This window comes from Leptinotarsa decemlineata, unplaced genomic scaffold (assembly GCF_025532065.1).
Source record: "Leptinotarsa decemlineata unplaced genomic scaffold, Ldec_3_MD MMD2_tig00000035_RagTag_RagTag, whole genome shotgun sequence".
Classification (NCBI taxonomy): Eukaryota; Metazoa; Arthropoda; class Insecta; order Coleoptera; family Chrysomelidae; genus Leptinotarsa; species Leptinotarsa decemlineata.
The window spans coordinates 23,937,074-23,953,964 of record NW_027412540.1 but is presented as its reverse complement, the minus strand read 5'-3'; the positions used below and the strand labels follow the sequence as shown (position 1 = coordinate 23,953,964).

The following is a 16,891-nucleotide window of genomic DNA, read 5'->3' as shown; positions in this document are numbered from 1 at the left end:
TATTTGTCTGGGATCAAATATTCCAGATTCTAAATAAAGTAGATCGCTAGAGTAGTCGTAACCTTTCCGTAGGATACATCTGATAAATATTTTCTTCATAACCTCAAGAGAATGTAGATGAGTTTTCGACGCTCCACCCCAACCAATTATACCAAATCTCAGATGGGGCTCTACTAAACTCTTATGTAACATAATTTTCTGTTTTTTATTGAGTATGTTTGCTATCCGTTTGAATTTGTAAAATATGCAACATAATTTTTTAACTATGTGGTCTATGTGCTGGTTCCATCTGAGATTGCTGTTGCTTGTATGACACGTTTGTAGGTTTAACATAGCAGCGCCATCATTGCTTAGTTACTCATTCCAGTCAACAGATATCGCCATCTGTTGAAATAATTTGGAGTTAACAGATAATTGTGAATGTCCAATAAAAAACGAATAATTTGCAATAAAATAATATTGCGACTATATCCTATCTTTCAAGTTGCATCAAACTGCACACGGTGTGCAGATTTGATTAAAATTGGCTAAGTAGTTTAGGAGTCCATCGCGGACAAACAACGTGACACGTAATTTATATATATTGAGAAGATAATATTTTCACTACTTGTAAACATCATTTAAAATCCAGAGTTATATGTACAAATGGCAGTAATACATACTGAAAACGTACTTGCGCGTTTGTTTGCGAATGGTCTTTCAATAATTTACTCCAATCCAGACCTTCTGATTACATCATTTCGGATTGAATTGTTACTTCAGTATATTTCTAAACGCACTCCATATGTAAATTATAGTATAAGATGGTAAACATACATTTTTAGTATGATGTGAAATTTCTGGAAACTACAGCTGTAACAAATAATTCGATCGCTCACAATTTGCAAGAACTTCAGACATTGGCATCAGGCTACGCGGCTTATACTTTCAAAACTTTTGGTAAAATTCATTCACGTTCAATTTGCTGGAACCGAACACCTTCCTTTTCAACTCAGGTAAAAATTCAGTAGAGGGTCTTAGATATAAACACGATTTCATTTGAGGTAACAATTTCAACGGTCAATATATTTATTCATTCATATGTTTTATTCATTTTTTTATGGAAAAGCGTATTTAGTTTGGTTCCTATCGTTGAGTTTAATCAAACATACGATAAGGTCTGTTTTAATAATATACACTTACGCAATATCGACGTGAATATAGAACAAATATATACACAAGGACAGTCAACAAATGCCATTACTATAAAATCATATTTGCATAAAGTCTATTATAAAAGTCACTCAATAAATTATATATTTTCTACCTTCACTGGTTGCGCTGTTATCCGCGGCTTCGCCCGCGAAGCATTTGGTTGTCACGTTAAGTTTCGTGACAGAACATTTTAAATTCCCTAACTTGATGCTCATTTACGCTATACAAAGAGCCTACCTGCATATTTCAAGAATCTAGGTTCAGTAGCTTCGGCTGTACCTCAATGTAAGAGCGGACAACAGCTAGTAATCTACTTCAAATTTACTTAATACAGTTACCAAAAAAATATGCCAACGGCACTAAGTAATGGATAGCTTTGAGAATCGAATTATGATATATAAGAATTTGACAGATATTCTAAACGAAACAAAAAATACGTGCGAACAAGTTTTTCATTCACGATTCGCCATAACGTTTACTACAAGAAGTCAATTATTTCAGTATATCCGCATTACATTTCCATATATTTCCACTCAGCCATGAAGATATTGGATCTTTCGTGAAACTCTTCCATCTGTGAAAACATATTTTCAACCTCAGCCTTTCAATAAGAGAACAACTCTAAAAATAAATAATACTTAAGGAGGAAGCAGTATATTTTCAATTCTCATCTGTTCGTTCTATTTTTAAAACAAGTGTCTCTTCAGTAAATTATTTTTGGAGCCAAGATATCTAGCGGTCCAGAGAAGAAAATGTTTAATGTGCGCCGAATTATCAGGAAAAAGCAATTTATTCTGAAAGATTTCAGATAGAATTCCTGGGCTACTAAGTACTATTAGTCTCAAGAATGTTTGAACTGCTACTCTCAAGTGAGTAATTTTCAGGCACAGGCAACCTCGTATGACGAAGAACTTGGTGATATCTACTTATGATTCAGCAAACTTTGATTGCTCGAGAAAATACAGCAATTTGAGGTAATCGATAAGCGAATTCAATCAACTACCATATTATTATGTAGATGTGTTGAACAAAAAGTGTTACTGCTACGTACTGTATCATTTTGCAATTAACCAAGTGCAAACCTGTTATTTGAATACATAATTGCCCTGAGTGAACTTGGAATGAATACGTACGAAAATAGTTTCAAATCAGTGTATTAGTAGTTAATGAACAGCAGCCTATAACGGTTTGTTAATTTTGTAGAACGACAGAAATAAGAAGAAACATGAAGACGTATACACAGAGGAAGTATCAAACTATGTATTACTTTTTTCTTCATGCGTAACTTAAACACAACAGCTGAGTTTTGTTTCTGATATGGTGGTGCATGGACGAGCCGATAACGACTGCCAGCATCAATAGTTAATTAAAAAATAGTGTTATTAAAAATTGTTCAAGTGTTTTAAAATAAATAGTATTCTTATTCACGCCATTTGGGGGCTGTGGTGGACCGGATGACCACATGGGAGTGCTAAAGTGGAATAATACCTACTCCCATTCACGCCGGTTGAAGGCCGGATATCCACTTGGGAGTAGGATCGCAACAATTCATCTTTTATGAAGAAGACGATAGTTTCTTATAAGAGAGTACAATATTGTGTAAAACAAGACTCTTGTACTCCCTGGACAAAATTTTTATTATAGTTGTCACTCAAATAAAAAGAGCACTGGTCATAGTAGCGCCAAATCCGGAAGCTGGGACCAAAATTAAGAAGAAGAAATACAACAGCTGAAATACTTAGAAACTTCAGCTTTTTCAACAAGTTGGAATCAATATGACCCTCATTCAATTTTCCTTTCGTAATATTAGTATTTTAAAGTATTTATACCCTTCAGGAGAAGTAAGTTGTAATATCTTCCTCCGAAGTTGATTTCTTCTGTGAACTATATTCTTACACTTCTATTCAAACAACTGTTGGTCATTGGTCAAGTAAGGTTGCAATGCTGGTGCATATGCTGCAAGAACCATCACCCAGTATCTTGAAGTTGTTGAACTTGATGCAGTTGAGTGACCACCAAACACTCCTGACGCAAATCCCATAGAGCATACTTGGGACATCATAAAAAGATATATACGAACACGAAATCCAGCTTCTAACTCAATTGCAGACTTAAGAATTGCTGCACAGAAAGAATGTCGAATTCCACAAGCAAGAGTCAAAGACCTTTTGCGTAGTAGGCCCAGGAGGATGCAGGCTATCGTTAGAGCTATGGGAGGGAACAACTGTTATTATATTGCCCCAAAGAACTTTCATTTTGTCATCATCGTTGCTTGTTCTGATTAAATATTATTACCAAAACTAGTCTATTCCATTACTTCTTCTACAGGTGTGTTAAAAAGTTTCAAAGTCTGGATTATTTGGCAATCAATACACGTTAAATACTTCAGCATATACCACTTAGTAATGAAACCTGCATAAAGATCCAGAAGAATAGAAATAAACATGAAATTAAGACCTAAAACAAAATATGCAGTATGTTTGTTAGTGTATAACCTTCGAATATAATACACTTTTGAACACATGGAAACACTGTTGAAAAATGATATTCGTGTATGATGTTTCTCATATAAACTGAGTCATTTTTTGCAAGACAAATGATATTTTTCAAATGAACAATTTCAAGGTCATACTAGAGTCCAATTTTCGCAAATGTAGTTTAAGTTTAATCTTAAATTCAGCTCTCAGAACTAATAATAAAAGCGGCACTATTACACCATGTTGTATAAAAACAATACATCATGAATGTCTGATTACCAAGCAATATGCGAACCACATGCTTTCTAGTTGAACTTAATGAATTTTATTTCAGCCACGCCATGAGGATATAATTGTGATGAATGGATTTTCATATCTTGACTTTGCTGAATAATCTAATTCGTCAAAAATATCCTTTATAATATTCGCACAACAATAGGAATGTCATTTGTAATTACCTGATATATGCCATTGATCAAGTGGTAATAACTAATGGTAGTAATTATAAATAGTACTCGAGAAATTATGAGATTTTCACTGAAACAGTTTCACAAAAACCCAACACATGTTTCGCTTCACAGTAGCTTCTTCAGGCGTTTTTATGTATAGTAGTATAATCCGGCCTACATCTGCAGTGGCAAAACATAACGAAAGTAAAAAATTGTGTTTGATTGCTCTGTTAGCACTTGTGATGCACTATTTGAAACCTTTGGTGTAGTAATTAGTATTACTGGAGTTTTTTTCCCAACACCAAACCGTTATTTTTAAAACCTGGACACGTGTTTCAATCACCAAGTGATCATCTTCGAGAGGGAGATTAGACGGGTGATTGAAACACGTGTTCAAAATAACGGTTTGATGTTGGGACTATACTCCATCCCCGAATAGCAAATAAATATTCAATAGTCTCTATTTCTCCATCCAGTAATACGCAATGAACTAATAACTCTGATTTCTAGTTTAAAAAACAATACTTCTGCTAGCCCTAATAGAGTACCTGTTTATTCGATAAAAAAATGTCGCCAATACTTTCTTGATCCCCTATGTCATATATTTAACCAATGTTTTATATATGGCATGATTGCAGATAATTTCAAAGAAGCCATCACAACGCCTATTCTCAAATCCGGAAACAAAAACTTGTAACAAACTATAGACCTATGTTGGTAATTAATAACTTTGCTAGACTTGTGAATTTTCTGTAAAAACATCAGATTCTATCAACTTGCCGATATGGATTCAGAGAAAATATGTCAACCGAAAACACCGTTTTTCACTTGGTGAATAAAAAACTGAATAAAGCTAACGAAAAGATAAAATGTATTGCGGTGTTTCTAGACTTGGCCAAAGCCTTCGAAACTGTCATGATATTTTGTTACAGAGGTTAGGAAATGTGGAAGTGAGGGGTAAGTCTCTAGAACTATTAGCTTATTATTTACAAGACCGAACCCAAAGGGTCAAAATAAGGGACACTTACAGCCAGACACAACCAGTCGCCATGGGTATTCCCCAGGGCACTGTCATGGGTCCAATTCTATTCCTAATATATATTAACAGTATTTACAACCTGAAGGACTTTGCTGATGATATAGTTTGCCGATAATACAGCATTGATTTTCTATGGTAACACATGTGACTCTACTTATGCAAAAGCACAAAATGGATTGAACATCATATTCTCGTGGCTGAATTTTAGTCTCTTGGGTCTAAACGTTGACAAAACAAAATTCCTAACCTTTTCATCAACCACTAGAGAAAAACATTTTCATACATACCCCCAATTGCCAAACTCCTATAATTTGTTCTTGTCAACATACAAGAAAACGGATACAATGAAATATCTGGTTGTGATAGTTGACCAACATGTACGCTGGGACAAACATGTAGATTTTCTCGTGAAAAGACTCAAATTCTACCAACTCAGAAACATACTAAATAAACATTTATTACTGATGACATACGATGCATTAGCTGAATCTATAAGGTATTATTGTTTGGGGTGGGTTGAATGAAACACACTTACATAATCTTCAAGTGATACAAAAACCACATTGCTTAAAATAGTATTTGAGAAAAATAGAAGACATCCAACTAATAGCTTATATTTGGAGGCTAGTTCATTTAATATCAGAAAATTATACACCTATCACTGGGTACTATGGATGTTGAACTCGCCTCTCACATTTCTGACACACATACACGATACCCGAGCCAAATCCGAGAGAACAATTAATGTTCCTTTTTATGAAAATGTATATACTTACTTTGGACCAAAACTTGTCAATCAAGTTCCCATTGAACTAAGAAATATATAAAATATTAATGAACGTTAAAAAACAATTAGATCCTTCGTAGATCACAACTTTGATTTATTAAAAGAAATATTTGAATCAACTCACTGAATCATGTCTGAAAATTTTTTTATCTCACTCAGACCTGCCTCCACTTTGCCTTATTGTATAGTTCAATCCTTCTTCGGGTTGATCATTGCTTTCTATTAATTTTTTTTATTATAAATTTTAATTTCTTACTGAAAGGGCTGAACAGTATTTTTTTCTCACTAACATTCATGGTTATGTTCAGATCTGGGAAAATACGCAACACAAGCTTTGCTTATATTAGGCGTTTCCCAAAAACTGAACACCAGCACTTATTTATTGTTATTTTTTTAATTTACTGTGATTATCATTAAAGATATGCCAACATCTATTAAAGACAAGAATATGTATCTGAATAGAATAAATTGATTGATTGATTGAATTTATTGATTCATTTTGCATTCATAATGAGTATTTATTACTTTCTACTATTTGAAAACAGAGTGTAGTTTGTTGAATTGTTGTATTTTCCGAGAACTGCTACATCGACTATCCATTTTCTTATGTACATATTTTCAATATAAGGGTTGTAATAAAAATCATTCTAACCTAACTCAAGTATACAGAAAATCAACAAACTCAACTGAATAATATTTCAAAATGCCACGTCTGATAAATACTTGTGTGTAAAATAACAACCCCAAAATGTTGTAGTCATCACGAAAGCTTTTTTTGTGACTCAAAAAATTATTAGTGGGAATATAAAATAATTATCTATCATTGATAACCAAACAAACCAACACAAAGAATGGAAATAAATACGAGTGAAAAAAGTATCATTCTACATAATGAGTCGTTTAAATTTGTATACACCCCTGCTGTCACCTCAACAGAATCCTGAATAAGCGCCATAGGTTAAGTGACATGGCATTTCGTTGGCCTTTTGATTAATACTTTGGCAGCAGGTATGTTTTTTTTATTCCGTTCCTTCCACAAACTATTTTCCTATTATTTCTTACCGCAGCTGAAAAAGTAAGGGTCGTACTATGACGCATTATTATTTATAGCGATTCACATGAAAGGGAGCCCCTAATTGCTTATTCAAGAGATGCACTCTCAGGAAGTTTTTTGACGCTATGAAAACTGAATACATATAAATAACGAATCTAAAGACATGTTTATTGTGGTAATTCCTATGGCTGTGATAATTATGAGACGGGTTGGGAAACAAATTCCCTGGAATCGATATAAGATAAGAACTATTCTAATTTGTATGGAGCCATTGAAAAATTCCATTTCAATTATTCTTGGTTAAGTGTTTTAGATGATAAAGAGAGAAATTAAATTAGAACAGATACAGAACAAATGGTCCATGAATTATAGGTACAGATAAACGGGTGATTAGTAAAAGGGGTCAATCCTAACCTAATACATCTTCATTTCATAATGTTATCGTTGTTTCATTTTTGTTTTACTTTTTTTCAGGGAGGGCAAAATCTCAAAACATAGAGGACACTTACGGGGCTCTAGTAGACGACGATGTACAAAACGACGAATACGGTGATTACGAAGATTCTGAAGATGGACAAGGGCCTCCTGATGAAACGAATGACACTCTGAGACCTGTAGAAGAGGAAACGGTGGAATTTCTGACGCAGGCTCAAGTGGTGATTGCGAAAATTGGAGATGTTGTACGGTTACCGTGCGATGTATCAAACCCAGGTTTGTGAATTTTCATATATATTTCACGCCTTTGCTGTCGGCATTGTTCACAGGATCTGAATCTTAGATGAAAGACACCTATGTTGTCTTAACTTAAGAAGTTTATATTTTTTTTCCCAGTCCATTACCAATTTTGAATAATGAAATAGGTAGGAGCAAAAGCAAATCAAATATTACTTTGAAAATCAATGACGCAAATGTTGATCAAGTGAAAGAAGTAACAGTAAGTTTTGCTTTTCATTTCTCCAATATAACGAAGGAAAAACTAGACAAGAAATTCGGTCAAAGTAAATCAACAGAATGTACACTGCCTACAAAAAGTATCAGCGAAAGTTTCTATTTCTACTATGTTAGTGGTCAAAAAGTGCTCTCAACTATGACAAAATACGTGTGAAAATACTAAAAACTCTAAAAGAAACTTTTGCTGAACCCCTGGCATACCTGATCAAATTGACAATCAACACAGGCGTATTCACGTCCCATTTAAAAATGGGTGAAGTGATACCTATTCTTTAAAAAAACGAACGTACTTCACCGGACAACTATAGACAGGTGACAACCTTAAACGTTACTTCTAAAATTTTTGATCGTACCTATTATCTCATCTCGACAACATGGATTCCGCGCAGGGAGATCAACGAAAAGTGCAACAATTGAATTCATGGAATGTGTCTATTATAATATTGATGCAGGCAATTTCGTTGTTGGCATTTTCTTTGATCTCTCGTGTGCATTTGACAGCCTACAAATAAATTTTATTCTAAATAAACTAGAAAGAAATGGAACAAGAGGAAAAATTCTTAAAGTAATGAAGTCATACCTTAATGAAAGAAAGGCCTATGTACAAATAAAAAATGAATGTTCTGAAACCTACTTCGTGGATATCGGGGTTCCGCAGGAGTCAGTGTTGGGACCACTACTCTTCTTAATGTTCGTCAATGATATGCCCGACCATATCACAAATGGACAAGTAACAATGTTTGCAGACGATTTTTCGGTGATGGCCTCTGCACAGACCCTGAAGGAACTGGAAAATACTGTAAACGAAGTCATAAACTCTTTCAGAAATTGGTGCAATGCTAATAATTTGATAGTGAACATTGAAAAAAGTGTATATATTCAATTTAAGAAGAAATAAACCCAGTCTCTTCAATCATGGGAACAAGAAATAGTCGCGGGGGTCCATATCTGGTGAATACTCTGGCTGAGGCATGATTACGGCGTTGTTATTGGCCAAAAAATTACGAACAAGCAATGACGATACTACCGATAAATTTTGGGGAACAATCTAAGCCGCGCAAAGTTTGGCATTACAGATCAGCTGAATGGGAGGATCTTCAAGACCATTTCCGAAAATTCCCCTGGCTAGATTATTGTTTCAGCTCTAAAGATCTATCAACTTGTGCTTCTGAAGGCACGGAAGTCATTCTGTCATTCTAGGATACATATACTCCTTTCTCAATGAAACGACTTTCTAACGGCAGGCCCCAAAAATCACGTCTACCAGCAGTGACGCAAAAATCCCAGTGCCGAAAACCGAACTGGGTTTGTTAATGCCCTCAACAGCTGCAAACTTAGGATAAATGAAAGCAGAGAACTTCACAATCAGATAATTAGGAATAAACTGCTTGCCAATTCCAACAGGTCCAGATCCTTCTGGTCAGTAGCTAAAGCTGTTAATCAGAACTCCATAAAATCCACAATGCCACCACTAACACAAGCACATGGTTCAGTTGCAACAGCAGCCAAAGAAAAAGCAAATCTACTAGCTGAACAACTTGTGTCCCACTCCATACACGATTTTCTGGAAAAGGTACCTACCACCCACTATTCCCACACTAGAATCCACAATGCCGGAGATTGCTTTTCGACAACTTCTAGTCAGGCAAATTTTGAAACAGCTCGATATCAACATGGCATCTGGCCCTGATGAAGTGGCCGTCATCGTACTTGAAAAGTGCGCAAATAAACTCGCACCAGTATTTTGCAGACTTTTCAACCTGTCTTATAAGAAAGGGGTTTTCCCTTCTTGTTGAAAGGTTGCTGTCGTTCAGCCTATTCCCAAAAAGGGTAAGAAAAATTTCCCAAATAACTATAGACCAGTAGTTTTGCTATCAGTGATATCAAAAATCATGGAGAAAGTCATAAACCATCATATCCTCAAATATTTGGAAGGCTTCAACATCTTAATCGATCATCAATATGGCTTTCGAAAACAAAGATCGACAGAAGACCTTCTATCATATGTCATCCATATTTGGAATAACGCAATCGAGAAACATGGAGTCTACTGCGCAACCTCTGCTGCAGGCAACCGGTGATGCAATTGAACCCAGGTTTGTGTTTAATAAACCCTACAAAATACAAATAAAATAGAACACAGAGTCAGATGCTACAAATGCAGTACGCATATATACAGACGCCTCAAAAATCCAAGAACGCTCAGGATGTGGAGTGTACTCCGGATGACTAAGCCTAAGGATTAAGTGGGGAATGGGACAAAATTCCAGGGTGGTCCAAACAGAACTGGCTGGTATCTCAATCGCCACAAAAGAAATGACCAGGAAAGGAATTTCTGGCAAAAACCTAACGATCTGCACTGACAGCAGACAAGCCCTATTTCCTTGAACAGACAACATGTAACCTCAGGGCTAGTACTTGAGTGTCACCAAGATTTAGCCAAAGCCTCGGTAGATAATAACATTATCCTGAGGTGGGTTAAAGGGCACGACAGGAGTAAAGGTAATCGCATTACCGACTTTTTGCCGAAGAAGCGGCTGGACTAAGAATTTTAGAACCCAGTGGCATCTACGGCCTGATGACTTCGACAATTGGGAAACTAGCCAAATGTTACACCCATGCTCAACCCCTAAAGAGATGGGATGGTATCAAAGGATGTAATCTTGCCAGGATCACCTTGGGCGACCCTGGGAAGCTGGCGCCGAAGAAATATCTGGCGATGACCAGGAAAAATCTACGGATTTCTGACTGGCCACAGTCAACTAAGGAAATACCTTCATAATATGGGACTAGTGGATACACCTCTATGTAGGATGTGTGAACAGGAAGATGAAATTGTCAGGCATGTCCTATGCGAGTGCCCGGAGTTATCGTCAACAAGAGAGTGTGTGTTCGGCGAGTCTTGGCCTACACCTGCCGATATAAAGGAGATGTCTCCCAGTGACCTGTCCATCTTCCTGGAAAGGACAGGATGGACGATGCTCTAGGAAGACAACTCCCCGGAAGGATGTACAATGGGTTACATGTGGTCTAAGTGCTGTGAGCTTACACTCACCCTCCCTCCAATATATTGCTTGTCTCGTCACTTAATTTGGATTCCAGGACATCAGCTACGGAAGCACATCTTCACCGGCAGCAGGAGGATCTATTCATGTCGATGTGAAATTACTTTTTGTTTTAGACTATGGTATTATCCAGTTGCCTGTCTGCAGTGGAAACTGCAGAGAAACAGAAAACGATTTCTCTTCCTGTGGTCGAAGGCTGAACTTGGTTTTGCAAGAGACAATCGTTGAAAGCTTCGTTTATCCTTGTAGTTCGTGATTTCGTACCTCTTCATTTGTTTGTTTGTTCATATTTGATTCAACGTCTAACCCTTAATACACACATCGGAAAAGTCTAGGGATATTTTTAAAAATGGCAATATTTTTTTTTTAGATCGCTTTAGGGAAAAAAAGTTGACGGGTGATTATTAAACGAATGTAACTTACAACAAAATTTATTAAATGGTCAAAAATACTGAGTGCGCATATAAGCAAAACTAAAAAAAAATATGGCTCTTCTTTGGCACCCCGAAAAAAAATCATAATACAAAAAAAATTGGAATCAGTACAAAGTATGGCCTCCACGCTGGTTTATTACGGCCCTACATCTATCGTGCATCGACAAAATGAGATTGACAATGTCTTGTTGAGGTACATTTGCCCATTCAGCGATTAAAAGCTCTCTCAATTGAAACGTTGTGTGAATGTTCCCCATATGCGGAGTAATTCTTCGTTGAAGCATGTCCCACACATGCTCGATGGGATTCAGGTCCCGTGATTGTGCTGGCCATGGCAATACATCAACTCCTTCGTTGGTGAGCCAGTCAGTCACTAGACGCGCGACATGTGGACGAGCATTATCGTGCATTAGGTGGAAGTTTTCACCAACAGCACCAGCAAACGGACGGACGATAGGTAGAAGAATGGTGTCGAGGTACTGTCGAGCTGTGAAGGAGCGATTTGGAAAAACGAGATCGGTTCTGCCGCCGATCATGATTCCGCCCCATAGCATTACTGTACCACCTCTGTATGTGTGGACTTCCTGGACGTGTCCCAAACGTTCATTATTTCCAGGTCGTCTCCACATCTCCTCGTCTTACTCGAGGAGAATCTGGATGAAATCCAAATCTGGACTCGTCTGTAAACAAAACTGTGGCCCAATCATTTGCATCCCAGTTTTGATGTTCTTGACACAACTCTAATCTTCTACCGCGATTGCCTCTCGACAAAGGTGGACATCTAAGTGGCCTTCTGTTGTGGAGATCTGCTTCATGCAGTCGATTTCTGACAGTATCACGAACAATGGTTACCTGGTGCGTCTGCTGCAACACGTTAACCAACTCAGGTGCTGTGATTGTCGATTGTCTTCTTGCGGTTAAGACCAAAAATCGGTCTTGAACTGCAGTTGTAGCGCGTCCTCGCCCTGGATGTTGTTCGGCTGGACTGCCAGTTTCACGGAAACGCCGCCACAATCGACTGATAACACTTTGGGAGACCCCCAAACGAAGAGCTACATCATTTTGTCGCATGCCACCTTGAAGAAGCCCTACAGCTCTATTCATCTCAGCCAATGGTAAGTGATGGCGTTCCATGTTAAAGCACAATATTTTCAGTTTAATTGCTGAGCAACAACTGCATAGAATGTACAAACTCGACACTTTCAGATTATACATTTTAGCCAAAAACCTACAGTTTGTAAAAAACTTGATAAAAGATTAGTTCCCGTTTTTGCAGGCTTTGTTCAACCCATAGAAATCTACAGGGTGGTCGAGTGTACCAATTTAATCGAAATTAAACGACCTCATGCATTTATTTGTATGATATTTAGTATGTTATAAAAATATCCCTAGACTTTTCCGATGTGTGTATTATGTTGGATATGTGGTAGACATATAGCACAGATATTATTCTCAGTTTGAATTGGTGTTCCTCGAGGTTATCAGCTGGATACTTTGTGTCTTCAGCATGTTTAACAATTCATTTAGATGTTACCTCTATCATCAAAAAATAATGAAAATATTAGTGTGAACCCACTTAGAGAATACTTCTTATCAGAGACATCACGTAAAATCAATAATAATGACTAATGACTTTCAAAATACTCCCGTTAATGTCAGTTTCAGGTATGATAATAAAATATTTTACTTTTCAGACGTTGTCATTGTTTGGCAAAAAGACGGATCACTCATCTTCCAAGGTCATATAGCGGTCAGCAGGTCGACCAATCTCATGGAGTTTCCCAATAACACTTTGGAAGTGAACGTGACATCGAGCAACGATTTTGGAAATTACGCCTGCATTCTTATTACTTCAAACGAAGACGATAAGAGGCCACAACTTCTTCACAAAATTGTACCACTAACACCGCCACAAATTATGGCAATCATTCCTTCAAATAACAGGACAGAGGTAAGGAGAAACGTTAATTAGGTTTTACCTTTCATCCATGAGCTGTGAACAAGTTGGTACCAACGGAATGGTTAGCAGTGGTCAAATATAATAGGGAATGTTCCTCCTGACGAAAATCAAGTAGTTTTCATAAAAGAGCTCTAAAACAACGCATTTTAAACTTATTAATTCAACCTTTTTCTTCAAAAAATTATTCAAATACCTAAAAAAGAGGAATGAAATAATGCATTCAGCATTTAAAGGGATTCGTTTCTATTTCACCATTTGGCAACATCGGTTATAGCTGTGACATATATGACATTTTGTGCACCTAACCTATCTTCCTCTATATAACTGAATAACAAAACAACTGTTGTTTATGTGGCTTGTGGAAGTGGTATTGAACTATAATTTATATTTTGCCTCAATTGTTGATTTATAGAATATCTAAGTACGTATAAATTATTTCAACTTGATATAGGCGCTGTTGCCAATATATGAATCAATAAATATTAAAACCCAACAGTTGAAACATCAATTTGAATACTTTTCGAAGTGAATTTGAAAAATTCATGAGTTAAACTCAACTTCATTTTGTTCAACCTTGCATTTGCTGTAATAACCCAAATTGAGGAACATTCCCACTGAACATTTTTCGAAATAACAATGTTGGAAGGGTCGAGAAAATTAGGTTTTCAGAAACGTTCAGTCTGATATATTTTTTCCTTATCGGCAGTGATGTAGGTACAATTAGATAGTCTAACTGAGAAAGTCAATTCAATAGAATTGTTGCCTCAGAAGGAAGTGAAATTCTAACTTCACAAGCGACAATAATTTATGCTGATTATTACAAACACAAACATTACGTGTCAAGGTCTTTTCAAATGCTCATATACTCATATACTGATGTAACTGTATTGTTTTTTTTTCTTGGTATGACACGAAACGACTGATTGTGCAGAATATTTGAAATATTTCCGTTAACGTGGCGGAATATGTTTCATGAATCAGTGTTATGATAAATTGAATCGAATTTAATGAGATTCAAAAAGAGTCGTTGCCGACAGTGTCAGTTCCATCTTCACTTCCTGAGATAACCACGCAACTTTCATGGTAAAAAGCACAAGACTTCAAAATTGTATCGATACATTTCCATGTTTCATCGATAACTCCATCATTAGGCAATACCATGATAGCCAACCAGCGTCCGCGGACTCGTGGTTTCATCTATTGCTGATTGATCGGTTGATATTGCTCAAAAATAACAAAGTTTGAGTCCAAAAATTCAACATTTATCTGAGAAAATTTTCAAATCGAAGGATATTCTTGAAGATTATTTCCTGAAATATTATCAGCTGAATGCATCGATATAAGAACAAAATCAATTCTGAAATTAAATCAATTTTATCACCATTATAACGAGCAATTTCAACAACATTTGTTCGAGATTACAATTATTGAAGTCACATGAACATAGTACGTAAATGACTAAACTCGTATTTTTGAACCATAGGATTTCATTGTTGAAATCTATCGTGCCTTGACCACAGAGCCAACATTTGAGTAACCCGATTTTCTTCAGAATAATGTATCGATTCGACTTAAAAATGTCTTATTATACCCATAAAGTTTCGATTGAGATATTGAGATTTCCAAATAACATTCGGATGGACTTTGTCTATTCTGACTATCAACTTTTGATAATCACATACATTTTTTTGTTAACTCTGCTTGTCGATCTCACAGTTCTATTATCAGGAATTGTAAGACTGTCAATAATATTTTATCTCTCACTCCCCTATATTTCATCTTGAATATTCCCCGGAGCGTAAGCAACACCGGTGTCTTGTCAATACCGTAAGAGTGCCGTAGGTGATAATAAAGCACTCTTCGGGCTTCCGAAGTGAATCCGAACTCCTGACGACTTCACAGGCTCCATCCAGTACCATTTTATCATGTAGACACTCCAAACTCGAAAGTCCACGGCCTCCCTGTTGTCGAGGGAAGTACAACCGTGAAACCGATGATTTGGGATGTAAACTTCTATGGAGTTGCATTATTTTTCGGGTCTTCACGTCAAATTGATACAGTTCATACTCTGCTCCAAACGAGTAGAATAAAATTGGAACGGCGAGCATATTTGTTGCGGATGACCAGATCTGTCAAAGTTTGTGCTGATACTTGCCGCGGAGAGAGTTCTTCACTGTTGTTACCTCTTGTGAGTGACGTTGTTCCACCCCCAGGTAAGTATACATCTCTCCGGCATCCAGATGATGCAGGATGCTTCCATCTACGAGCTGCACATCCTCCCCGTAGTTCCCGCATCGTTCTCTTTTGAGATGGACCATTATGCATGTATCTATCCCAAACTTCATACCGATAGCATGCGTTTAATTTTCTACCACCCCCAAGAACTGATGGAGGTCCTTTTCTCCAAAGGCATAAAGTTTAAGATCATCCATATAAAACAAATGGGTGACCTGGTGTCTCCGGTTTCCGGGGTGCCACAGTTCTCTTTCTCTAAGTTAATGGACGTTGCTTCCCAGTCGGACGCGTTTGTCCAGGCTCCTCCTATCAAATTAACAGTAGCTTCGTCGAGGGGGGCGCAGCGGTCTTGTTCGAAGCAGTGCTGCCACCCCTTTTTTGTCACTCTTTTTATAATAAAACACAGTACTTTTTATTATCGCCTCCTGCTCAGAAGACCTTTTAGTTTTTTAACATATTTACCGGGTGTCCCACATTTTATGTGACAGGCAATATCTGGTTTGTTGAAGGAGATACACAAAAATGTTTCATACAAAAGTTTTAGGAGTTCATGAGAGCTATATTTTGATATAATTTTTAAATATACAGGGTGTTTGGTGTAGGTGCTACAGACCAAAATTCCATTTTTTAAAATAGAACGCCCTGTATATCATTACATATTCAGATGCTACGTTAAATTCTGATATCATTTCATATTTGGTTTTTGAAATTCGGTTACGGCGTTGTTGAGTTATTGCACTTTTCCTTAAATATAAAGTTTCAAAAAAACTTATTTACTCGTACACGAACTAGACTACTACTGAATACAAACCATTATTCTCACCTCTACGATACGATATCGATATCAGTTGAATATAATATTGAAATTCTTGAGAATGTGACTAACTTGAGGGTGAATTGCTTTATATTGCACAATTTCATCAAGTAGCTTATGCTTGTTGATGCCATAGTAACAAATGTTGTTGAATTGTATCTACTTGTCAGTTCGATTCAGTGATTCTTTGCAAAACAGTAACTGTGTTCTTTGTGCGAAAACTCCAGTATGCCTTTCGCGTTTAGTCCAAGTGATTGCATTGATATGTTATTAATTTTTGGGGAATGTCAGAAAAACTGCCGTCAAGCACAACGTCTATACCAAGAACGTTTTCCAGACAGACCCATTCCGTCACGAATGACTTTTTCGAGAGTTGTAGAAAAATTGCGAACTGGGTCATTTCCTTCTACTATAAAGGATCGTCATCATACG

At 36.7% G+C, this 16,891-nt stretch overlaps 1 protein-coding gene across 4 annotated transcripts in view; it reads left to right on the top strand.

Annotated features, from left to right (window-relative positions):
* Nucleotides 1–16,891, top strand: part of LOC111501843 (protein amalgam) — a 335,770-nt gene that overhangs the window by 296,506 nt on the left and 22,373 nt on the right. For all 4 annotated transcript variants that reach the window (XM_074172070.1, XM_074172072.1, XM_074172069.1 and 1 more), the window contains exons 2-3: nt 7,475–7,711; nt 13,145–13,401. In XM_074172070.1, the coding sequence (XP_074028171.1) occupies nt 7,475–7,711; nt 13,145–13,401 (494 nt within the window). The remainder of the gene's footprint in view (nt 1–7,474; nt 7,712–13,144; nt 13,402–16,891) is intronic.